General features: G+C 39.6%; 1 protein-coding gene across 1 annotated transcript in view; it reads right to left on the minus strand.

Moving 5' to 3' along the window:
• Nucleotides 1-1,420: 1,420 nt before the first annotated feature.
• Nucleotides 1,421-25,717, minus strand: part of LOC105923742 (carcinoembryonic antigen-related cell adhesion molecule 5) — a 40,288-nt gene continuing 15,991 nt past the window's right edge. The window contains exons 2-11 of the mRNA XM_036127799.1: nucleotides 24,115-24,252; nucleotides 23,895-24,005; nucleotides 21,854-22,138; nucleotides 21,285-21,551; nucleotides 19,030-19,308; nucleotides 18,439-18,705; nucleotides 17,897-17,999; nucleotides 17,596-17,633; nucleotides 1,945-2,211; nucleotides 1,421-1,733 (exon numbers count right to left, since the gene is read on the minus strand). Of these exons, the coding sequence (XP_035983692.1) occupies nucleotides 1,699-1,733; nucleotides 1,945-2,211; nucleotides 17,596-17,633; nucleotides 17,897-17,999; nucleotides 18,439-18,705; nucleotides 19,030-19,308; nucleotides 21,285-21,551; nucleotides 21,854-22,138; nucleotides 23,895-24,005; nucleotides 24,115-24,252 (1,790 nt within the window). The 3' untranslated portion in view covers nucleotides 1,421-1,698. The remainder of the gene's footprint in view (nucleotides 1,734-1,944; nucleotides 2,212-17,595; nucleotides 17,634-17,896; nucleotides 18,000-18,438; nucleotides 18,706-19,029; nucleotides 19,309-21,284; nucleotides 21,552-21,853; nucleotides 22,139-23,894; nucleotides 24,006-24,114; nucleotides 24,253-25,717) is intronic.

Here is a 25,717-nt window from a genome sequence, read left to right on the forward strand (position 1 = left end):
ACGCTCAGCTTCGACGGAACAGTGGCGTCCATGGTTGCGCACTGAGCGGCTGCATCCAAGCCTTAAATATCCCAGTGCAAACCAAACCACTGGACTCAGTGGTGTGAAATGTGGGGCTGCTTTTCACTAGTATGGCTCACCCCTAAGCTCCAGTAAAATGAAGCATACAGATAATAAAATAGGTTTTTGTAATGTTTTCTTGTTAAACGTGTGGCGAGTCCTTTTACTGCTGTCAATAAAACTGTGATCAGTTTGCTTTTTCCTGATCTCTGCATTAAAGTGAACTGCTACAATATGTTCTCAAAACATAATAAATTGATTGAAAGAACATCAAAACATAAGATAACGTTAAAAAGATTTTTTCTGACTTTATCCATAACCTTGCATGACAAGTTCTCTTATAAATAACTTAAATTTAAATGGTGTCAGGATCCCCAGGGGTGTTATTACTTATATTAGCTCCATGGGGATCCTGCTGTCTGTTCTTGTGCACTTTTGTATTGTCCATCCCTAGATCCTTATTGTATAATTTCTGTTCGAGGTTTAGGTTAATTACATTCTGGTATCTGCTAGAGCTGGTTTCTGTTAGATTATCTTCCTATTATTTTGCTATTCTGTTAGGACCCTATTTATCTTTTCCTACAGCCTAATTTTATTACTCAGTTTACCTGTGGCTAACTATCTGCCTGTTGTTTACCTCCATCTCTTCAGCCCACTCTGTCTAAAACATTGTCAGGTTCTTCGTCTTCATTCGTGAACCTAACCTGATTGGTTTCATCCATGCTATGTTTCTGGTTCCTGTCATCCATTTTATTTTGTAAGCATTCTTTATTTAATAAATCATTCTCCATTCATCATGCGCCTCCGTAGCTCTTCCGGTCCAACCACAACCTTGACATACGGGGTATTTTATTACCAACCTTTGTATTGTGCCCAACGTTTTTATTGCACTTTCAGGTTGTAAAATTTTCAAAAAGCACAGCAATCAAATCATTAATGCTGAATAAATGTTGCACTAATGGCTTTAAAAACATATAGACAAAAGTCTTACATTTAATGTAAACTGTGTCAGAAACTAGAGTATATTATAAATAACATTAACTTTGTGTGCATTTTAAACCTTGGTATATCTGTTGTCGTGGAATGTTGTTTTTTCACCATGCCTCTTTGTCCAACTTGCTATAGATGGCAAACAGACAGAAGCAAGACAATAAAGGAAGAAATATAGGCTAATTGAAAGTGATCAGACAAATGTAGATTTTAGGGTTTTCCAGCATTCTATGGCACCATAGAAATTTTATTAGAGAAAAACAAATCAAGGCACTAAAAGAGCAGTGGCACAGACAATGTTCCCATGTTATAATAAATATAATACAGTTCATTTTTAACATAAACAAATCACCTCCTCTACCATGACTTATTTTTTTTTTTACCATTGGGAGCATTGAGTTCAGAAACTAACTTGCAAAGAAGAAATTATGAATTTGCTTTGTTGATGATCTGTGAGATATACTTTAGTCAAAGTGCATCAGATTTTATTACTATTTATTTAGTTATTCTAAATCTATGCTTTCAACAAGGTAATGACAGACCTACATTGGAGAGAAAGAAGAAAGAAGACACATATTTTTTTCTCATGTGTTTTACACCACATATGGATGAAAAAATACAAAGGATGCCACCAAAATTCCAGCGATGCTAACGTGCAGAAACTCTTTGTGATGACATATACCCTAGAAAAAAAGGCAAACTTTTTTAAGTCCAAAAAAATTATAATAATGTTAATATTGCTACTAAAAAAAATATTGCTACTAAAAACGTTTTTTACATTATATCAACACGGTAATAATATAGCATTCCATTAAGTAGAAAAATACATGTCTGAATTGAATTCTATGTAATAATAATAATAATAATTGTGGCATAACTTTCTTTTTTACATACCATTGACAACTATTTCTGTTGGCCGAGATGTTTGATCTCTTCCAGTTATGTGATTAAAGGCCCGGCATGTGTAGCTCCCCCTCTGGCTCATCTGAACCTTCATCAGTTCCAGCTCTGGACCAGAATGAGGCAGCTGCTCTCCATTCACAAACCACATAAACTCAGCAGGAGGCCTGGACTCAGAGGAGCAGCTCAGGGTTATGTCTGAACCTTCCTCATAGTGTTGTTTTGATGGAGACACGCTTAGCCGGGTATTTTCTGGTCCATCTAAGTGTAGAAGGTAATGAAAAAACAATTTCAGTTTTAACTTTAAACTTGGAAACCATGCTTCCAATTGTTTTCTCTAAGAACAGTCAGGGCCTTTCTATCTCTGTGTGCTTTTCCTTCTTTGTTCACGGTAATATCTTTCTAACACTTCAATGACAACTTCATGGACCGACTTACCTTTGTTTTTAAAATACAACAAAACATTACTGTCAATGTTCCATATATTTGAGGTTCTCTATCTTGAACACAACTGATGCAAATAACGAAACCTCTGACTGGCTGCATCAGGTGTGCCTGAGATCACACGTGATTTGAAAATGTCTGTTCTTATAACAAATTCAAATATATTTTGAAGTTGTAGGAAAGGAATAGTGTTGAATTTAGATGAAATCTATGCAATAATAACATTGGTTGTATGTAATAATGTAACCCTAATTTACAGTGAGGGTACAATAACTACAACTAATATCCATAAATATAGATTCATTACTTACATCTTACAAGGAGAGTTATTGAATCCCTTTTAGAACTGACAGGATTGGAAACTTGGCAGGTGTATGTTCCTTGATCATACTGGGTCACACTGAGTATAGTTAGGTATGATCCTCCATCAGTTCTGCTGAGCTGGATTCTGTCATTGGCTGTAATCTCAGAGCTGCTTTTTATCCAGAGAAAGGTGAGAGAAGATCCAGAGGAGGAACAGAAGACACTGACAGAGCTGAACTCAACCACATCTGCAGTCGATGGAGTAACTATTACATTGTCTACTGGTTCTGTGGGTGAAAGACAAAATTAATTTGTAGTTAATGGCATTTATATACTTTTGTCACTAAATAGTATGAAAGAAAGTTTCATAAGTTTAAAGGTGTTCCTTATAAACATGGGGATCCACTATTTAAATAAGTTGCATATAAAATTAACTGTGTGCAAAATGAAAAATAACTGTATATCAAAAGATACATTTTCTATTGAATCATTATCTTTTTTAAGCACCTAACTTTAGGAGTTCAGCTTTTAAATCTACTGTTCTCAACAGATATGTCTTTATATTTTGTGTTTTAATGCACTGTCCCATCAGGTTAATCTTATAAAGAAGGCAAACTTCTCTAGGGAACACAGAATATTTAACTGTAAAGCCAACCAAAGAACGAAATGCAGAAACAATCTCAGACATTAATTTTCACAGTAAACATTAACTAAAATAAACAGTACAGCCAGTAATATCTACAAAGTAATGAGCAGGCTGATCTATAAAAAAAAACATCAGCTTTTACCAAAAAATAAATGAGTAATATCAGGTCATTATAATAACAACAAATAATTAATTTTTATAACTGTATAAGACTTAACTTCATTATGTGAACATGATTAAATGATGTAAAGCCTGTCCTTGTCTTACATCAGTTTCTGATATCAAAAATGCACTTCTAGAAGAATAGTTGAAAAATTTTATTAACATTCCAAAGCCTCGTGGAAAACCTTTGTTTAGGAGAACTGATGATCTTAAAGCTGTAAATGTTGACCATATTTCATATGTGAACTTATTCATTAATTATATGATTTTTTTCTTAAGACACCTTAAAATATAAAATATAAAGCTATGGCTGGTTTGACTGCATACTCTTGATCTCTGCGTTCGGAAGAACTGCTGCAATATTTTGTTAGAACATGACAATTTAAAATAATGTGAAAAATATTTATTTATCACATTATTTAAAAGCCAGCATTGCAGGACATCAGAGTCTATTTCTCTCACTCCGCTGAGTTCTCCTACTGTTCTCCAGTAGGATAACCTTTTTGTAATCTGTCATTTCTTTTCTTTATAGTAGGTACACCTGGTCTGGCGTTCTGTTAGCTGTGACATCATCCAAGGAAGACAGTTCCCCCACTATTACCATATAACGTAGAAAAGATTCCTGGATCAATGTGTGCTTCTGTCCTTTTTTTGTCTCTCTTTTTGTCTCTGCTCTGTCTTCTGTAACCCCCAGTCGGTCAAGGCAGATGTCTGTTATCTGCGCCTGGTTCTGCTGGAGGTTTTTCCTTCCCGTTAATGGGGAGTTTTTCTTTCCACTGTCGCTTCATGCTTGGTCAATATGAGGGATTGCTGCAAAGCCATGGACAATGCAGACAACTCTCCCTGTAGCTCTACGCTTCTTCAGGAGTGAATGCTGCTTGTCAAGACTTGATGCAATCTACTGGGTTTCCTTAAATAGGAAACTTTTTGACCAATCTGTATAATCTCATTGGATTTGTAAAGTGCCTTGAGATGACATGTATATAAATAAAACTGAATTGAATAGAATTATAAATAACTAGAACTTAAATGGATTATTTTAAAATCAACATTTTCAAAACATAATTAGCCTACACTACTACTTTTAGCAACCTTTGAACTTTTTCATATATTGTGTAGCACTTTCAGATTGCAAAATCAAAAACTGCAGAGTAATGAAATAAAAAAAGTGAAATAGATGTAGTGTTACATATAAAGTAGGTCAGAAACTAGAGTAATTTATTAACACAACTTTTTGTTGGCATTTTAAACCCTGGTTGATCTATTGTTGTGGAATATTGTTTTTGCACCATGACTCTTTGTCTACCTTAATGTATTTGACAAATGGAACAATAATAAAATTTTAAAAATTAAAGGAACAAGAAAACAAAACATAGCAGTATCAATTGTATTTTGACAGATTATGAACACAGCTTAAGAACAACTCATCAGTTTTACATTTTCATGCTCACAGTTTTCTTGGTGTGAATAATTAGATTTAGCCTTCCTAATAGTCTTTCCATGTGGGTTTGTTATAATAATTATTCACAAAAAATAAACATGCATGCATGGTTTCCTATGTGATTGTATGCTCAGTCTGATCATTACAATTTAAGTTCTAGCAACATGTCTGATGTAGTTTTATACTACATTTTGGCTTTTATTTCCATGACTAAATGTCTAGGTCCATATCTAAAGACTCTTTAAATACTCTTCTTTGTTTTAACTATGACCTGACAAGTATTTTGCATTCTCTCTTTTATTTTTTTCCCAGTGCAAAGCCTGCTTACAAAGGTCGAGAACTTGAGGACAGTCTTGATTTAGCAAACATTTCCATGTTCTGATACTTGTCATTCAATGAACTGACCCAGAGATGTACTTTTAAAAAAGTATCCTGCTATGAGCAAAAATATGCTGAATTTCTGTCTTTACCATTCATGAAAGCAAACATAGTTGTGCAAGCAGTCTTACTTGGAGAAAGGAAATGTCTTTTCCATCGGTTCACCTCATAAAATTGTGATTAGTGCAAACAGCAGCACTTAACCAGCCTTTGTTCCTCATATCCTGTTAATTGTAAACTATTTTAAACCTCAATAATTACTCTCTATACCTTCACCTCTACCAATCTTGATGTTTTCATATGGGTTGGAAGAGAACATCTAGATGGCCCTGCTAACCTTACAGTATTAATAAATGAAGAGCAAACATAGTGCAGAAGTATCTGCCTCAAATTAAACTCCAAATGTTGTATTTTTCTAAATGATGTGAATGTAAAAGGATCAGAGGTCACTGAATAATAAAGAAATCCTTAATGTAAACTACAAAAAAAATGTATACAAAGAGTTACATAACATCTACAAATATTCCATGTTTACCACAAATTTACTTCAGAATAAGAATATGATGAATTCATATCAGACATGCTACTTTTGTTCTACAAATATAACATGTCCACAAAACATACCTTATGTAAGATTGTGAGTATTAAAAGGAAATACTTTTGGTTAGATTTTAACATCTGCTCACCATATATGTCTAGTCTGGTCTTTCCTACTTGTGTGTTTTCTCCAACTGGTAAAATGGTAACTCCGTACGTCCCACTGTCTCTGAGTGCCAGGTTCCTTAGCTCTAGAGATCCAGTAGATCTGAAGAGGGTGATCCTACCTACATACTCTGGTCCAGTATCGTTTTGCGTGGGCAGAGAGGTTATAATTGGTCTCTCATTATTGAAATTCCAAACCATCATCAAAAATGGTTCTTCTGTTGGAGGCCTGTTGGTTCTGAACATCACAGTCCCTCCAACAGATGCATTCAGAGGACCATCTTCCAACAAACCAGCTCCTTCAGATAAACCTGGGGAGAACAGAACATTATTATTATATTATATATATTATATAATATAATAATATTATATATATTATTAAATTATATGGTTGCTCTTATATAACTAAATAATTAACAAACCTTCTCTGTATTATATAGGACTAAAGCCACTTACATTACTGCAAAATTATATGTATATCAAGAATCTTTTATTGTTACCGTGTGGTTAATTTATTTTATTTTTTGAGACAGACATAACTCAGGATGGACACAAAAAATATTTACAGGTATGCCCAACAGACAGACAGATTATTATTATTATTCATTTTATCTTAAGTCTATATATGACGTCAGTCAGTTGGCTACACTGGCCAAACACATTTCCTGAGAAGCCAAAGCAAGCAAATAGTCTCTAGGGTCTGCTACCGAGCTTTGAAAGTCAGTCCGTTTAAAACCATGTGTTGCTGCATGAATTATTCACCCAAAGCTTTGAACATACATACATACATACATACATGGATGCGTGTATGTTACATATAACAAAAAAGGTAGACAAACCGTTTATACAAGGCAAGCTGCACAGCAAAACACAGCTGCTGTAAAGAAGTGCCAGTTTAAATAAAGAGGTCTCTTTCAGGATTGTTGAGCAATCAATAAGAGTATCCAATCGGAGAGAACATTTACAGGAAGTGATGCAGGAGGAAATACAAGAAATAATCCAAGAGAAGGTCTGCATCAAGATCCCACATTGGAGACAGCTGGCAGGAAGCAGCAACTGCAGATGAATTTTAAAGAACACCGGAAAAGAGAAGGCCACTGGCTTATATATATATATATATATATATATATATATATATATATATATAGATAGATAGATAGATAGATAGATAGATAGATAGATAGATAGATAGATAGATAGATAGATAGATAGATAGATAGATAGATAGATAGATAGATAGATACTGTATCTATCAATCTATATAATATATACAATAAAAATAATCATACTTCATAATTTAATTTAATTGAATCAAAATTGAAATATATAAAAATCTAAATTTGACATTTCAGTAAGTTTGATCAATTGTATTGTATATTTCATATATCATATAACCACCCTCATTCTATTGAATAATCTAAGATAAATGACAGAATATTCAATAATTTTTAAAGTTAAACATTTAAAGATTTTAAAGCAGTCAAAGCTCACCTGAAATAACTCCAAAGATCATGTAGCTTATAATGAATGCGTCCATCTATTCTTATATTCTCATATAAAAGTCTAAAGGGGAAAAAAAGAAAGCTATCTGTCTTTGTCCAGCGCTTTTTGATTTGCTAGTAAATGGTTGCTAAGGGTAAAATAAGGAAGTAATTTTGCGTCTGAGTGGTATAAGGTTCATCCATTTCACTTTGCAGATCATTAACCAATCCTTTGACTGTTTACAGAGTTCCATAGATACAAAACACCATTTCTAAAATCTTTGATTTTAGACAATTCTTTAAGCGTCTAAAAAACACACAAGACTATCATGCTTCTTAAGTTTAATACAAGCACAGATTTTGCTTAAAATTATTATCAAATATGAATATGATGATGGATCAAACCTGAGAATAGGACCCTCTAAAGGTGCCATTTGTATTGATGAATTTTCAAATCAAAAACAAATATTTTCTCTCTTTATGAAATACATGGTTTGTTACTCAGGTGCTGCGATGTCGATGGTAGAAATCTTTTTAAATGGTTAGAGATGTGTTTCTGCGATGTCACTTGAAGAAATCTTTTTAAATGTTTAGAGATGTGTATCTGCATTAACAAGAAATTTAAGTAAAGAAATCAAAAAGATAATCTGGTTAAGATTAGAAATAATGATGTCATTTCAACATTAAATTTTAATCATTGTCACCAAAGTATGTCTGGTCATATGACATTTACTGAGCATATCTAGGGCCGCAGTCATTTAGTTTGTGTAAACTTTGGACTCAGCTGTCAGTTCCTATAGGGCTAAAATACCATCAATCATAAAAAGTCAGACAAATAAAATCATAAAAGCTGCATGTGGATGCCGCTAATAAACAGGTCAAAAAGCACATTAAGAAAAACAATTCACTTTTCCTTTAGGTAATGTAAAGAAGAGGGCAGCACATTATCAGTACTTTAACATTGCATTCAGATATCAAATCCTTGGTGCAATTTTCATCTAATTGACTTATAACAGTGAAATGTCTCCCAGTTTTGTTCTGTAACAACGCTCTTTCACCACTGAGAGAAGATCTTTGACAGTATACGATCATGGGTTTCTTGCTAGTGTAACGCTTCTTGAACTACAAACTACGGCTTCCTTTATGTTACTCAAGATAACCATTTAGCAACATCAGAAAAAGGTTCTTTGAGGAGCCTGATGTGTAAATGAAAACCAGGACGAAAGTATAAGATTTCAATTGAAATTATATTAAATATTAACAATAAACATAAGGGAAAAACATACAAAATAACCACAAATTTACAGGGTCATTGTAGACTTGTATTCCATTGTTAATGAAATTAATTCAATTAAATTTTCTAAATCTCCTTTCCCCAAAGAAAAAAAAAACAGAAAAGGGAAAAATAATGCAGTCTTTTTAAACAGGAGAAAGGAAAAAGGGAACTGTCCAGGATCCACATGATGGAAAGGAAAAATAACAGTCCAAAAAAATGCAAGGTCCCCTCCAAGATTCCAGAGGAAAATACAGGCAGGGGTCGTAACTACCACACAGGTAGTTCAGGGTAGCTCGCCATCTTGAATTTATTCAGTCCATAAAAAACCTGACCTAAAACAAATGAAAATGGAGGGGGAAAACGACAAATGAGCATTTCATTTACCACTATTATGAACGTTTACCAACTAAACAGGCATGTTAAATGACAAATTAAAGCAATTCAAATGAATGCACAATTATTGATGCAACATAAAACATGATAATTGAATAATTAATCCAATCAATTTCACTTAATTAGGCTCAGTAACCTCAAATATATATATATATATATATATATATATATATATATATATATATATATATATATATGTCAGGGTTCTCTGTGTTTTGGCTGCTCTAACTCTACTCCTCAGGTGTGTCTAGTTGGCTGAGGAGGCGTGGTCCACACCTGCAGCTCGTTGCAGGCGGCTTCCTCTGGCGTCTTAAGCAGAGCGCTGACAGATGGAAGACGCCGGAGCCTTACCCAGTCGTGGTACGACGTGGCCTCAGTCCCAACTCTCGGAGACCAGCTTGTGAGTTTTTTGTTACTCTTCATTTTTGGATTAATTTTTGAACCTCTCTGTTGCTTCAGATTTTGGTGCTTGGATGCACTCACCTGTCTTGACGTCTCGTCCGAAGAAACAGACCAGCGGAACCTGCCTGCTCAGATTTTGCTCTGGCGCTCCCCTCATACTTCCTGGAAGTTACCCAGCGAGGCCTGAGATCCCCTCTCCCGGGTTCTGTTGGTTCTGTGTTCACTCTGGTCAATCCATCTGTCAACCGTTGCCGATGAGGCTCGCTCAGGATTCCTCGCCAGCTACATCAGCCGCCCTCAGCCACTAGCCGCCTATCTCCAGCAGAGTAGTATCATAGAGTTCTCCTGACGCTACTTCTTCCCGGTTAGGTCCGCCCAGCCTAATGGTAAGCAGCGCTACTTCTAGCAATTCTCCGGGTTCTTCCTTACAGAGTACTCACTCACTCTCTCTTGCAGACTTTCCAGCCGTGACGTTCTGACCCAGCCGATTCACCTGTAGTTCCGTCCGTAGACCTGCCTGTTTTCCAAATAAAATATCTTAAAACTGTGCATTGCCTCCCGTTCGTATCTGCATGTGGACTCGTCACCTGAAAACCATGACAGAAGAAGGCTCCGGCCACCAAAGTCCAGCGGATACGTTCGGGCGGCAGATAGCCGCACAGCAGGAACAGATGCAGTCGTTAGGTTTTGCCGTCAACTCTACTCAGGAACAGCTTCAGAGATTAGCCGCTCAGGTTACCCAGCTTGTGGACACTGTCACTTCCGCGATGACGTCGCCTGTCACTCAAGATCTCGTGACCCCGCCTTTCCACGCTCAGAGCATGGAGAATCAGATTTGGACTCCACCACTTGAGGGCGCGTCACCTTGTCCGGAGAAATTCTCCGGTGACAGTGGGAGTTGCGGTGGTTTTCTTTTCCAGTGTAAACTGGTGTTTAACCGTTCCCCTCAGACATTCGCCTCTGATGAGGTAAGAATATCTTACGTCTTACGTCTACTAACGGGCAAGGCTCTTAGGTGGGCCGAGGCTCGATTCCCTGATTGTCAGTCGTTTGGAATTACTTTTCAGGACTTCGTTGCTGAATTTAAAACAATCTTCTCACCTGAGTTAGATTCGGCACAACAGTCTCGTCATCTCCTCACTTTGAAACAGCGCGGTCGACGCGTATCTGATTTTTCTGTGGAGTTTCGCACGTTTGCCGCTGCTGCGGGTTGGCAGCCGAGGCCGTTAAAGGCAGTATTTTTTCAGGCTCTTGATGAGTCGTTAAAGGATGAGTTAGCCCGGGTTGAGGAACCTGAGGATTTTGAGGAGTTTGTAGCATTAGCTATCCGTTTGGATTCTCGATTACGCAGCCGAACCCGCTTTAGATCAAACCAGGCTTTGCAATCATCCACCTCTTCGACACTTATTCAAAGGGAATCCCGTTCCAGTACACCGCCTCCTGAACCCATGCAGTTGGGGCAGGTTGGTCTTTCCAATAAGGAACGTCAGCAGCGTTTCTCGGGAAACTTGTGTCTTTATTGTGGAGGTGAGGGTCATTACCTCAGAGATTGTCCTGTTCGGCCAAAAGACCGAGTCCGCCGCTCATAACGGGGGGAACGGTGGACAGGTTGGGATCTATTCCCCGGGTAGCTGTTAAGGCGTCATCTGTTTCTCGTTTATGTTTGCCAGTTACTTTAATGTTCGACCAGGATAGTTTTGATGTTTCGGCTCTAGTAGATTCAGGCTCTGATTTTAATCTCATAGACCAAGCTGTAGTGGACCAGCTTCGAGTGCCTGTCGATCCTTTACCCGAGCCTCTCCAGGTCTCGTCTTTAGATGGACAGAGGTTGACTCTGATCACCCATCGCACCCGACCACTCGTAGTGATAGTTTCCGGTAACCATCGGGAACAGCTTTCATTCTTTGTCTTCCCGGTTAAGCGTTCACCCGTGGTTTTGGGGTTAGCCTGGTTAAAGGTCCATAACCCGCAGTTTAACTGGGCTGAGTCCCGACTGGAATCATGGTCTCCAACTTGTCATTCCCGTTGCTTACAGTCCGCTCGGCCCGTAGCCGTTTCCTCTACTTCCTTGACAGATTCCGGAGACATGATTGACCTCTCTCGCGTTCCAGAGGAATATCATGACTTACGGCAGGTGTTTAGTAAGACTCAGGCTTGTTCACTTCCCCCACATCGACCTTACGACTGCGCGATTGACTTGTTGCCTGGGGCCCCACTACCGGTGAGTCGGCTCTATAACATCTCTAGGTCAGAACGTCAATCGCTCGAGAAGTACATAAGTGAGTCTTTGGCCACAGGGTTAATTCGTCCTTCTTCCTCCCCATTAGGCGCCGGATTCTTTTTTGTTGGCAAGAAGGACGGGACCCTTCGACCCTGTATTGATTATCGAGGGCTAAACCAAATAACCGTGAAGAATAAGTACCCGCTTCCTCTATTATCTTCAGCCCTCGAGCCAGTCCAGAATGCCAAGATCTTTACTAAGCTTGATCTGCGCAACGCTTATCATTTGGTTCGGGTGAGACAGGGGGATGAGTGGAAGACGGCTTTTAAGACTCCGTTAGGTCACTTCGAGTACCTAGTCATGCCCTTTGGTTTGTGTAATGCCCCGGCAGTTTTTCAGGCATTGGTTAATGATGTCCTGCGGGACTTTCTGAATGTTTTTGTTTTTGTCTATTTAGATGACATCCTGATTTACTCTCGTGACCTAGAACAACACAAGCAACATGTGCGACTTGTTCTCCAGCGATTACTAGAGAATCGCTTGTTTGTAAAAGCCGAGAAGTGTGACTTCCACCAGACTTCAGTTTCGTTCCTAGGTCTTGTTTTAGAAGGCGGTCAAGTGAGGTCAGACCCAGAGAAGATAAGGGCGGTAACGGAGTGGCCGGTTCCTGAGTCACGTAAACAGCTCCAACGTTTCCTAGGTTTCGCTAATTTCTATAGGCGTTTTATCAGGAACTATAGCCAGATAGCCTCCCCGTTACATGCTCTTACCTCCACCAAGGTCCCATTCATCTGGAGTCCTGAGGCAGATGAGGCATTTAATCAACTTAAGTCCCGTTTTTCCCAGGCTCCCATACTCGTTCACCCTGATCCTGCCAAGCAGTTCACCCTTGAGATAGACGCTTCCAATACAGGTGTGGGAGCGGTCTTGTCTCAACAGTCTGAGGTAGATAATAAGTTACACCCTTGTGCCTTCTTCTCCCGTCGTTTGTCCCCTGCTGAGCAGAACTATGATGTAGGCGATCGTGAACTTCTAGCCATTAAGTTAGCATTGGAAGAGTGGCGGCACTGGCTTGAGGGATCCGAGCAGCCCATCATAATATGGACAGATCACAAAAACCTCTCCTATCTGCAGTCAGCCCGTAGACTCAACTCAAGACAAGCCCGTTGGTCTTTGTTTTTCTCTCGTTTTAACCTCACCATAACCTACAGACCGGGCTCCAGAAACGTCAAGCCAGATGCTCTATCTCGTCAATTTGCCCCGTTCGAACAAGAGAAGGAGCCGGAACTTATTCTTCCTCCCACATGTACTGTTGGTGGTCTGCATTGGGATCTGGAGGACAGGATCAACCAGGCCCAACTATTAGATCCGGATCCTGGAACGGGTCCACCTGGACTAAAGTATGTTCCCCAGTCTGTTCGCCCTGAGGTTTTACGCTGGTGTCACGATGCTAAGTTTTCTGCCCATCCGGGTATTTATAGAACCCAGTCTCAGGTGTCCCGGCGATTCTGGTGGCCGTCATGGACCAGAGATGTCAGAGACTATGTTCTAGCCTGTCCTGTCTGCGCCCAGAATAAGTCTTCTAACCAGCCACCTTCTGGGTTGCTGAATCCTCTTCCTATACCCAAACGTCCATGGTCCCACATTGCCATCGATTTCGTTACTGGACTCCCTGTATCCCAAGGGATGTCAACTATTTTGACAGTAGTTGACCGTTTTTCAAAGTCATGTCATCTTATTCCCATCCGTAAGCTCCCTAACGCCTTCCAGACAGCCCAACTCCTCATAAAACATGTTTTTAAGCTCCACGGTATTCCTGTTGACATTCTTTCTGACCGGGGTCCCCAGTTTATCTCACAGGTCTGGCGGCACTTTTGCTCTGCTCTGGGTGCTCGTTACACACTCACCTCCGGATACCATCCTCAAACCAATGGCCAAACGGAACGAATGAACCAACAATTAGAGACCACCCTCCGCTGCCTCACGTCATCTTCACCTACAGACTGGAACAAGTTTTTGCCTTGGGTAGAGTATGCCTTGAACTCACACATCACCTCAGCCACGGGACGTTCACCTTTTGAAGTAGCCTTAGGATATCAACCTCCACTCCTACCCACAGACGAACTCAGGATTCCCTTCGCCTCCGTCAATGACTACATTGCTCGCTGCCAGAATGTATGGAAAGCAACGGTTACAGCACTCACTCGCACCGCAGAGCGGAGCAAGAGGTTTGCCGACCAGCACCGCAGACCAGCTCCCCATTATCGCCCCGGTCAGAGGGTTTGGCTATCTTCCAGAGATGTTTTGTCTAACCCATCCGCCAAGAAGCTTGCTCCCCGGTTCACTGGCCCTTATGAAATAGAGACAGTTCTTAACCCGACCACCGTCCGCCTACGTCTACCTCCTCACTCTCGAGTACATCCTACATTCCATGTATCCCAGATTAAGCCTGTTTTGGACTGTGATTCGTACCCTCCTTCCGGACCCCCTCCACCCTCCCAGGACAGTCAGAACCCTCGCGTCGTCAGGGTTGTGGATGCCCGTCGACGAGGTAGGGGTCACCAATACCTCGTCGATTGGGAGGGTCGCAGCTCTGGGGATCGCTCATGGGTGTCTGCAGCTACCATCGCGAATAAGGATTTGATTTTGGATTTCTGGTCTACTCAGCCCAGCACTTCTTCGTCTGGGCCGCCAGGAGGCGGCCGTTGAGGGGGGGGGGGGGTAGTGTCAGGGTTCTCTGTGTTTTGGCTGCTCTAACTCTACTCCTCAGGTGTGTCTAGTTGGCTGAGGAGGCGTGGTCCACACCTGCAGCTCGTTGCAGGCGGCTTCCTCTGGCGTCTTAAGCAGAGCGCTGACAGATGGAAGACGCCGGAGCCTTACCCAGTCGTGGTACGACGTGGCCTCAGTCCCAACTCTCGGAGACCAGCTTGTGAGTTTTTTGTTACTCTTCATTTTTGGATTAATTTTTGAACCTCTCTGTTGCTTCAGATTTTGGTGCTTGGATGCACTCACCTGTCTTGACGTCTCGTCCGAAGAAACAGACCAGCGGAACCTGCCTGCTCAGATTTTGCTCTGGCGCTCCCCTCATACTTCCTGGAAGTTACCCAGCGAGGCCTGAGATCCCCTCTCCCGGGTTCTGTTGGTTCTGTGTTCACTCTGGTCAATCCATCTGTCAACCGTTGCCGATGAGGCTCGCTCAGGATTCCTCGCCAGCTACATCAGCCGCCCTCAGCCACTAGCCGCCTATCTCCAGCAGAGTAGTATCATAGAGTTCTCCTGACGCTACTTCTTCCCGGTTAGGTCCGCCCAGCCTAATGGTAAGCAGCGCTACTTCTAGCAATTCTCCGGGTTCTTCCTTCAGAGTACTCACTCACTCTCTCTTGCAGACTTTCCAGCCGTGACGTTCTGACCCAGCCGATTCACCTGTAGTTCCGTCCGTAGACCTGCCTGTTTTCCAAATAAAATATCTGAAAACTGTGCATTGCCTCCCGTTCGTATCTGCATGTGGACTCATCACCTGAAAACCATGACAATATATATATATATATATATATATATATATATATATATATATATATATATATATATATATATATATATATATATATATATATATATCTTACAAAACAAAATCATTAAGTGCACTTAGGTTCAAGCCAGTACTTAACATATTAAAGTACCTTTCCAAATACTTTGACAAACTAAAAGTTGAAAAATGTTGCGCAACAATCATATGTATCTGTTTCAAATTAGTTATCATGCATAAAATAAACCATTGTTTTAACACCTAAGAAAGGTTTCAAAAATAAAGCATAGAAAATAGCTCAATAGCTTTATTCTTTCGATTAATAACTACTTTTTGGCTCATGAAATGAGCCAAATGAGTCAAGTGCAAAACCAAAAAATTAATTGTTTGGTCAGAGTCCAAACACAAGCAACCAGCTGAAATTAGCAATTAGAGGTATGGAGTGCAATTTAAAACCACTAAAAAAAATAAACAGTCGCTTGCAACCCACAAATAAACAAATGTATAAAGCCAAAGACTCACCGCTGAAATACTTTTTAAACTGCAGAGATTATCCAAATGGTTGAACTGTTTGGTCTCCAACAGATCCTTGCCACAGCCACAGTGGAGGAAGAGGAAGTGACACGTTGTAGCCCCATGACATATAGGAAGCAACCTCAGAAGGAAGTTGGCCCAAAAAATAAAATACCCTCAGGAAACAGGAGTTACACTAGTGCCATGAATTTATTGCCATTTCCTGGATCATGAAAGGTTGAGTTTAATTCAATGTGATAAAAGCAAAATTGCAAACTAAACCTCTTGTCTGTTTTATGTACCTGTTTTACAAGAAAGAAATTTAGATTTCCTAGTGAAGCTTCGGTTTTGTGCAGAATATCTAAACACTGGCTCAGGGAATGACAGAAATGTCCAAGTCTTGTCTGCTTGTTCCTGTGCCTCTCTGAATTTAGTTTTCAGTTCATTGCTGCACTGCATCTCAACTGGACACTTTCTGCATATTAGCTAAGAAGGGGTCTAGAAACAGCTGGAATGTATCACAGCATGCCTTGAAGTGTGCAAATCTTTTAAAAGTTCTAAAACTCAAAATCTATTAACCTTACATTTAAATCTTACATTTAAAACAATATTATAAATTAAATTTAACCAAGATTACTAAGACTGATTATTTTACAACTCTGCAGGAAGTCTTGCCATTAGACTCTTATCTATATGTCCATTGTATTTGTTTTCTTCTGTTGCGTTTTTCCTTTTAGGGGTCGCCACAGCGAATCATCTGTTTCCATCTAATCCTCTCTGTTGTATTTTCTTATCTCACTTGTCCACAGATGGTCAGAATCCCAATGACCCTTATTATCAAGTAGTATTCAACACGTCTGAGGAATTTACTTTGGTGATAAGGTGTCTCACATAAACAAGCATACAGTTGACATTGTAAATGTGGAAATATATAATATGGAATAAACAACAAATACAAGATGTTTAAGAACGATATAAGACAAACAAGAAAAAACATAATTATTTGCAGAGGAAGAACAACTTAGCAGATATTTACGTATTGACTTGTGCATTATTACACTTACCTATCTATTTCCACATATACGTACACTCAAAGTGCTTTTGTAAAACTTAAAACCTTGACCAAAGGAAACAAATAGGGGTAAACTCCAAAAGCATGAATTCAGCAACAGAGCCATGTTCACGCTTTCTTCCTTTTGTCTCATGTATCATAAAAGAACCCAGCCGATCATCTGCGTGACAAGGAAAAAACAAAAAACATTATTGCAATCTGCTCAACTGCATACCATCATGTCTTATAAGATGCTGTTTAACTTTTGAGTCTTTAGAATGTGAAGTAACAAAGATGTATTAAAATTAACTATTTCTTTTTTAACAGAATCCTAATCATGAGATCAGAACTCACCTTTAAATGGCAAAACATGGTTGCTTTTATTCCCTGTCTATGTCCTCATACATAGGTTCTTGTTCTTTATTCCTCTCTACACCTATAACTGTGTCATAACTATTATCCTCTTCATTATTCCTCTTCTTTCCCGACATGTTTACTGACACCTTTTCTTTTTCTAGGAAGGAAAATATTTAAAAATATTTTTTAATATTCAGGATAGGTCTGAAAGCATAATTTTCTTAAAATGATTTTGTTCTTTTGTAAATTATACAAATTCCCTGATGTATATTATTTTTCAAATGTTATTAGTTACTAGGAAATGAAGAAAAACTCAGAGATGTTTAGGTTGAAGTATAAACATACTAACCTGTTTTGGCTGAATGTGGTGTATCCTTCAGATTTCTTCTAAAAGTTGGAGGAAATCAACAATGTTGAAACATGTTAAACAACCTGCACTTTATGATTATTTTCATGTTAAAGAGTTTTGAAAGCTTAAAGTATACATCACAAAATTATTACCAGGTTGGATTAATTTTATGTAAAAGAGAAATATATCAAATTAACTTTTATTACATATGATTAACTGAAAAAAAACTTCTGTGATTTCCATCAGGGTTCAGCATGCCTTGTAAAGAGGAATTTGTAGATCATCACATGAAGAAACGTACCTTCTTTTATAGACAAAGTAGACTCCAGCAGCTCCTGCAGCAATAACTAATAAACATGCGATTACTATTCCAGCAATGACACCTCCTGAGAGTTTATTATTTTCTGAAATAAAAACAGAAGATGCACAAAAGCAGTTTATATGTAAACAAATGCAGTTTATGTTTTTCAACTAATACATGTGTATTTTAGGTATTTAGTTATTTCTTGTTACTTAAATTTTAGCAATATATCAAAACAACATAGGAAGCATATAAATACATAAAGGCCCTCTGCTGTAGGGGCTTTACAAGGGTTCTCTATATTTGGTTCATATCTTGTAGTTTTATTTTATTTTCTATCAGTCCAAAAAGGGAATTTTCTTTTATTTTATGTTTGTGTTAATACATAGTTCTTTCTTGCAGCTATTTGTGCAGTGGCACAAATACAAAATGCAAAACATGATAGTAAGGGTAAAAATGGGTTCTTTCTGTCTTTTGTATTATGATTTAGTATTTATAATAATTTTGCACAGAGGGCATAACATATAAATTCTTACACCTACCGAGTACAGAGACAGCTGAGGCCTGGGATGTTTGAAATTTCCGAGTTTTGTTGTTAAAGGCCCGACAGCTGTAGTTTCCCCTCTGGCTGATCTGAATGTTCTTCAGGTTTAGTTCTGGTCCAGTATCAGGCAGCGGGTCTCCATTTAGAGACCATGTAAATTCAGCAGAAGGTCTCGACTCAGCTAAACAACCCAGAGTAATGTCTGATCCTTCTTCATGATGTTCCTTTGATGGAGAAACTTTTAGCGTTGTATTTTCTGGACCATCTGTGAGTAGAAGACACCACAAAAAAAGACGCGTAACACCAACTGATAAAATTAAACTTTCTTTTTAGCTGAACAATGATATCTGAATAATATCTTAAATATACACAAATTAAAGTGAAGTTTAGAAGAAAACTATACATTGGTTCCATGTAATTACAATTTTTAATGAAATATAGAATAATGCATATTAAATGTACTAGTAGTGCAACTGACTGTGGATATTTTTATAAAACTATCCTTTAATCATTTTAAAACAAATAATAATCTCTCAGTAAGATGTGACAATGAGCCAAACTCTGATGAGCATCTATGTTGACAACTCACAGCTGATGAAGATGTTCACTGGAGAACTTCTACCATTAGAGACAGCATTTTGCACATGGCAGCTGTATAGACCGTGGTCATAGCGGGTCACTTTGAATATAGTCAGAGTTGATCCTCCATCACTGATCTGAATTCTGTTGCTGGCTTTAGCTTCATAGCTGCTTTTCATCCATAGGAAGGAGAGCGATGATCCAGAGGCCGAGCAGAAGAGACTGATGGAACTGCTGAACTCAACCAAGTCTGCACTTTGTGGAGTTACTGTCACACTGGAAACTGGTTCTGAGGGTGGAAAACAAAATGTTACACAGTTTATAATTGTAAATTGAAGAAAGAATAAGTGTCGGTACTCCCCTTAATGTCAAAAATGGGACAGAATGTGGGCAATATTTTATATAGCGCTATTAATCTATTGAGCAATTGCTTTATTGTACAGAAATTGAAAAGAACAAAAGAATAAAGCACGTTAGAAATCAAATCTATATGAGCCAAATTCAAAGTGTCATGAAGCCACTTTTATTAACTTCTGGCCTCATGGTGTCACGCTATCTGCTTTTGTTTAGATTTTTTGGGGTGGTAGCTGTTACCTCCTCTCACTCTGCTCCACTCATCACAATCTGCAACACCTGCTGCTCAGTAATCAGCTTCACGTTGTTTCACCTGAGACTCCACCTATTTATACCTGCCGTCCACAACCAGGCCGTTTCTCAATTCACGAGAACGCGAGTACGGACTCGCGTTCTCGTCAAGTCCGGTCTTGGCGAGAACACAGGAAGATCGGACTTGACAAGAACGCGAGCACGCAGCACATATGGTGTATTGGAACAGAAGCGTACTTGTGACGTCATGAGACGCACAGTTCTTTAGCATTTCTTTAACATTCAAAACTATTTATATACTACACCACAATAAATCTTATTGAATTTTTTTTTTAAAACAACATTTTTAATTTCTAAAAAGCCTAAAAATTATCTTGCCGCAGTGCATTCTGGGCAAGTAGTCAGTCTGAAGAACGCACAAGTCTGCTCTGATGCATGCTCGATAAAGAGGGCGGGGCGAGAACAACACCTGGGGAATTTGGCGCGTTCTCGGTTTGGCTTTCTCGGCAATCGGAACAGTACTCGGGCTGAGGCTGATGACGTGTCACGAGCACACGAGACCGCTCAAGAACGCATATTGAGAAACGGCCCCAGTCTCTGCCAGATGGTCTTTCTGACTGCAAGAATTTTCCCCTGTGCTTTCGTGCTCAGCTTTCTAAACCCGTGTTCCTGTATGCAGCCCACCCTCACTGGATTGTCTCTCCAGTGCCTACATGCATCACCTTCTTGTCTTCATTCCTCTGTTCGCTCTGGCCTCTCTGGGGATTCATCGGGTGCTATTCTGGTCATGACCTGGACTGACTTCAGTTTCTGGATTCCTGGTCAAACCTGCCTCAGTCACTATTATCTGGTCGGGCCGTCTCAGTCAGCTCCTCCCATCAGCCAACACCAGCCTGTCCTGCCATCACCTCTTTTGGTCTGTTACCAAAAGACCAAAAGAGGTTGGTCTTTTGCAGCTATGGAGTATCAAGATATATATTACTGCCCAACAAAGCTTGATACGCCACATTACTCCAAACTTTTTGAATTGAGAAAGCCTCCTGGATAGGAAGTGAAACGTCTTCAAACTACGGAAAACAAGTCCAGACGCTTTTTTTTCTTTGGAATAACCATGACCTGGATGACTGACAATCTTCACCAGCAAGAAGGTGAGATTTATAATTTAAATTGGAAGCATGTGCTCACCATCAACAGCATCCCTGAAAACGAACAGCGGTGGAGAAGCGCCATATCTACTTGTGGTTGATGAATGTCTGAAGGGAGTTGTAGGCGACTCGTCTTTGGCGGTTTATGACTGAAATATTTTGTGAAAAAGCCTATAGACTATTAACCCACAACCAAAAAAAAATCATGGTTACTTAATTAAAGTCTAGAATAATTGATGGCCTGTTTTAAAATAGAGGCATTAAATGTATGGGTATAAATTGCTGCATGATTTTGACTAAGGAGCCCCAATAACAGCATGATTATGATAATAGTGGCAGAATGAGTTAATGAGAACAAAATAGATCCTTTGTATTATTGAGCAATAAACTTGTAAATTTATAGAAATATTTTATGTTTGTGTATTGCTTAGTTTCCTCACAAAATATTTCCATTTATTATAGGGTATTAGCGTTTTATATCATAGATGATAAAGGACACAAAATGTACACCTACCAAGTACAGAGATAATTGAAGGCTGGGATGTTTGATATCTCCCAGTTTTGTTGTTAAAGGCCCGGCAGCTGTAGTTTCCACTCTGGCTGACCTGAATGTTCTTCAGGTTTAGTTCTGGTCCAGTATCAGGCAGCGGGTCTCCATTTAGAAACCATGTAAATTCAGCAGAAGGTCTCGACTCAGCTGAACATCCCAGAGTAATGTCTGACCCTTCTACAAAATGTTCCTTTGATGGAGAAACGTTTAGCGTTGTATTTTCTGGACCATCTGAGAGTACAAGAAACCAGGAATAAGTCATGTAACACCAACTGACACAATAAAATAATTTAAGTTGAACAATCTTATTATGATTCATTTCTATTTATAAGTATACAAAACTATACAGTAAATGCAAATTTTAGAAGAAATACATTGGATCAATTTATTTTTCTAATGGAATCTAGAAGTATGCATATTAATTTGCTGGATTGATTGTTTATAAAATTATCCATAAATCATTCTGTAAATATCTTCTCAATCAGATGTGGCAATGAACTAAACTCTGATGAGCATCTACGTTGACAACTCACAACTGATGAAGATGTTCACTGGATCACTTCTAGCAGCAGAGACAGGATTTTGCACATGGCAGTAATATAGACCGTGGTCATAGCGCGTCACATTGATTATCATCAGAGTTGATCCTCCCTCAGTGGTTTTGATCTGAACTCTGTCGCTGGCTGTAACCTCAGAGCTGCTGTTCATCCAGAGGAAGGAGAGAGACGATCCAGAGGAGGAGCAAGACAGACTGACAGAACCACTGAACTCAACCAAGTCTGCACTTTGTGGAGTTACTGTCACACCGGAAACTGATTCTGAGGGTAGAAAAAACAAGTTTATAAGTTTATAATTACACCCCCACCCCCAACCAAAAATAAAAAGAACAAGAAAACAAAACATAGCAGCATCAATTGTATTTTAAATGATTATGAACTCAGCTTAAGTACAACTCATCAGTTTTACATTTTCATGCTCACAGTTTTCTTAGTGTGAATAATTAGATTTAGCCTTCCTAATAGTATTTCCATGTGGGTTTGTAATTGTACTAATGTGGCCTCCTTTTCCTTTGAGTTAATTTCATGTCTCTTACTTTGTTGATTTGGATTTGCTTGTTATATTTTTAAGTTATTTGCTTTTTTTATGAGATTTGGATTGGGTTAAATTCTTGGTTTGTTGTGTTGCATGTTTTTCTGATTTTGTTTTGGTTTTGAAGTGACGTTACAACTCATACCGGGAGATGCCCACTGCAGATTACAAGTGTTCTCCATTAGCTAAGCAGCGTTCAAACAGGGAAGCCGGTAATAAAGAGGTAGCTGTGCAGTTGAAGATGGAGCTGGACAGATCACATGTGTAGGAGCGGCAGGGCGGCACCTCACCAGTCTATCCTATCAGCTCTGCCCCCAGTCAATTAGTCCACATCCACTCCACCTGCTGCCAGTAATTACATTCAACTTTGGTCACCTGTTCACCTGCTCATATACATGTAATATTCTGGTTTCTGTTCTGGTTTTATTTTTGAGTCATTTTCCTCTCCTGCTTTAGGTTCTCTGCTTGCTTTGAGTTTGTGTCCTGTCTGGGTTTTTATTTACTGTTAGTTTATCTTGTTTTGTCATCTGTCTTAGTCTTAGCTTTATTTTCTGTTTTAGGTTTTTACTTTAGAGTGATTTTGTTTCTCAGTAAGTTTGGTGTGGTTTCTGTCCACTTGTCCTGTCAGCTTTTTAGCTTTGGTTTCTGGTTTATTTCTTGTTATGATCTTCTACACTGATGTCTGGTCTAATTACCCACTCTGCACACCTGCCTTACTCCACCCCTGTTGCAATATCTCTGACCGGTTCCACCTGCTTCCTCCTCCATATAAATAGTTGAGACCAGACATCAGTGCCAGGTCGTCTTGTTGAGTTATGGGTGAGTCTCCTTCTGCAAGATTCTGTTTTTGATTTGCTTTTGGATTTTTGACCCCCATTTGTCTCCAGTAACCTGAGCCATCCTGTTCTGTTTGTTCCTGCCCTGCCTGCACAACTGGACTGTTTGTTTTTCTGCCATTTTTGTTACAACAGGTTTTTTTGGATTTTGTCTCTGTTTTTGATTTCTGTTATTAAAATCCTTCTTTTTAAAGAAACCTCTGCTGGTCTGGCTGAATTATGGGTCCCCTGCCTCTGATCATTACAACACATGCTTTAGCCAACTCATCCCTACCAGAACGGTTCATGTCTTCTCTTCGCATCCAGTTTGATGATGATGTCTCCTACAGATCCCGTGTGCTGAGCCAGTTGGACTTTTCTGGTAAAGATTGCATGTGTCTGCATGCTGCAGTTCCACATGTTTCTCTGTGAGTTCAAGCTGCTTGCTTTGCCTTGTTTGGATCTTGTCATGATTTCGGCACTGTTGCCTGGTCTGATCTCTCATGTCACACACCTGTTCTAGCTCCGCCCGTTCCTCATCACTTCAGATCTGTTCCACCTGCTCTCACTAGTATTTAACCAGCTCTAAGACCAGGCAACAGTGCCAGTTTATTTCGATCCTAGTGTGAGACTTATTCCAGCGTTTATTATTCTGACTCCTGATCCTGACCTGTTTTGCCTTTCGACCTCCGAGCCTGCTTACTCCTGTCCGCTTCTGTTTGCCCGATCTGACCTCTGCCTGTCCTGACTACCCGCTGGATCTCTGCCCCGTGTACCGAATCTGGAACCGTGACCAAACTCCGTCCTGGATTATCCTTCGGTACCTCACTGGCTCTCTGATCTCCTGGCTCCGACCTTCGACCACGTCCCCGACTTCGGCTTCGCTCTACGGCTCATCCTGCTGACGTTTGCTCTCACGGTTCTGATCTTCTGCCTGTCCTCCGACCACCGAAACACCCGCTGCTGGGACTTCATGAGCGGCAACCGCCGCAGGGAATTGACGACCCGCCTGCTGGGACCCACTGGGACTGAACTGAACATTAAGACCAGGTTAGTGACCGACACGTTTGTGTGCAAACACCTTCAGATAAGCGTGGTCACTAACCTGCCGTCTCCTTCTGCAGAGGATCCCGCTGTAGACGCTGACACCTCCCGCTTCGCACCTGATCTAAATAAACTGTTAAACTTGAACGGTTTGTCTGCCTTGAATTCTGGGTCCACCGGTTCTGAGCCTAACAGATCTGTCACTGGATCTGTCACTGCCTACATCTTCTGATTCTCTGCTCATCCCTGCCTACCTTCAGCCATAACTCATCTGCCAAGTCTGTTTCTGCTTGTCTGCCTCACCTGCCGTTATTCATTCTTTCAATAAACCTTTTAAAAGTACATAACTCACTGTCTGGCTGAATAGGGTTCATCAGCAGTAACCATTACACTGTCTTTGTTTTAACTATGACCTGACAATTATTTTGCATATATCTCTTTTATTTAATTTATTTATGCTGAATTTCTGTCTTTAACATTCATGAAAGCAAAAATAGTTGTGTAAGCAGTCTTACTTGGAGAAATGAAATTCCTTTTCCATCAGCTCACCTCCTAAAATTGTGATTTGTGCAAACAGCAGGACTTAACCAGCCTTTGTTCCTCATATCATTTTCATTGGAAACTATTTTCAATCTTAATAATTACTCTACACCAGCGGCTCCCAAACTTTTTAGCCGCACACCCCATCCTGTGTCCCATCTGGGTCGACGCAACACCAGTATTCATACAAAAAAAATGCAACAAGCATTTTATAGCCATATTAAAGGCGGCATGTTTAATCATGCTCAAATGACCAGAACACGCATAACAAAAAAAAAGTTGCAGGTACAATAGTACAACAATCATAACAAAGGTTATAGAAATAAAATTAGAACACAATTTGATTTAATTTGCAATAAAATTGCACACAACATCCACAAAAGGATCCTGAGGATTTTCAGGCGCATCGGTGGCTCAGCCTGGAGCCAGAGAAAGAAGACGCTGAGATTGGTCAAACCTCCATAGACAACCTGTGTCTGTAGCAGAGACCATCCAGGTGAATTCACCGACTAAACTCTGATAATGTACCTGTGTGTGTGTTCTCACTTTATTTATTTAATGTACCAGCTTCTAAATCTGACTCACAGTTTTACACCAGAAAATAAAAACATGAGGAAGTTTCATTTTATTTGTGTCCGATGACGAGAAAAAGAGAGAGAGAGAGAACTTTGGTGGAGCCACACAGAACAATAACAGAGCACCGGCCGCGATAAAGCTGTTATTAATCAAGAAGATAAAGTTATTTCCTGATTGTTTCACAGCGATTTCCTTCAGCAGGTAAACACGCCCAAAGCAACACACCTCAGCTCCCTGCAGTCCCACCACCGGTTGCTGGTTTCCCTGTTTGGGTCTGAATACACACTAAAACTGCATCTTTTAAATGAACTGCACCTGACTGAATCGCAATGA

Source organism: Fundulus heteroclitus, chromosome 3 (assembly GCF_011125445.2).
Source record: "Fundulus heteroclitus isolate FHET01 chromosome 3, MU-UCD_Fhet_4.1, whole genome shotgun sequence".
Lineage (NCBI taxonomy): Eukaryota > Metazoa > Chordata > Actinopteri > Cyprinodontiformes > Fundulidae > Fundulus > Fundulus heteroclitus.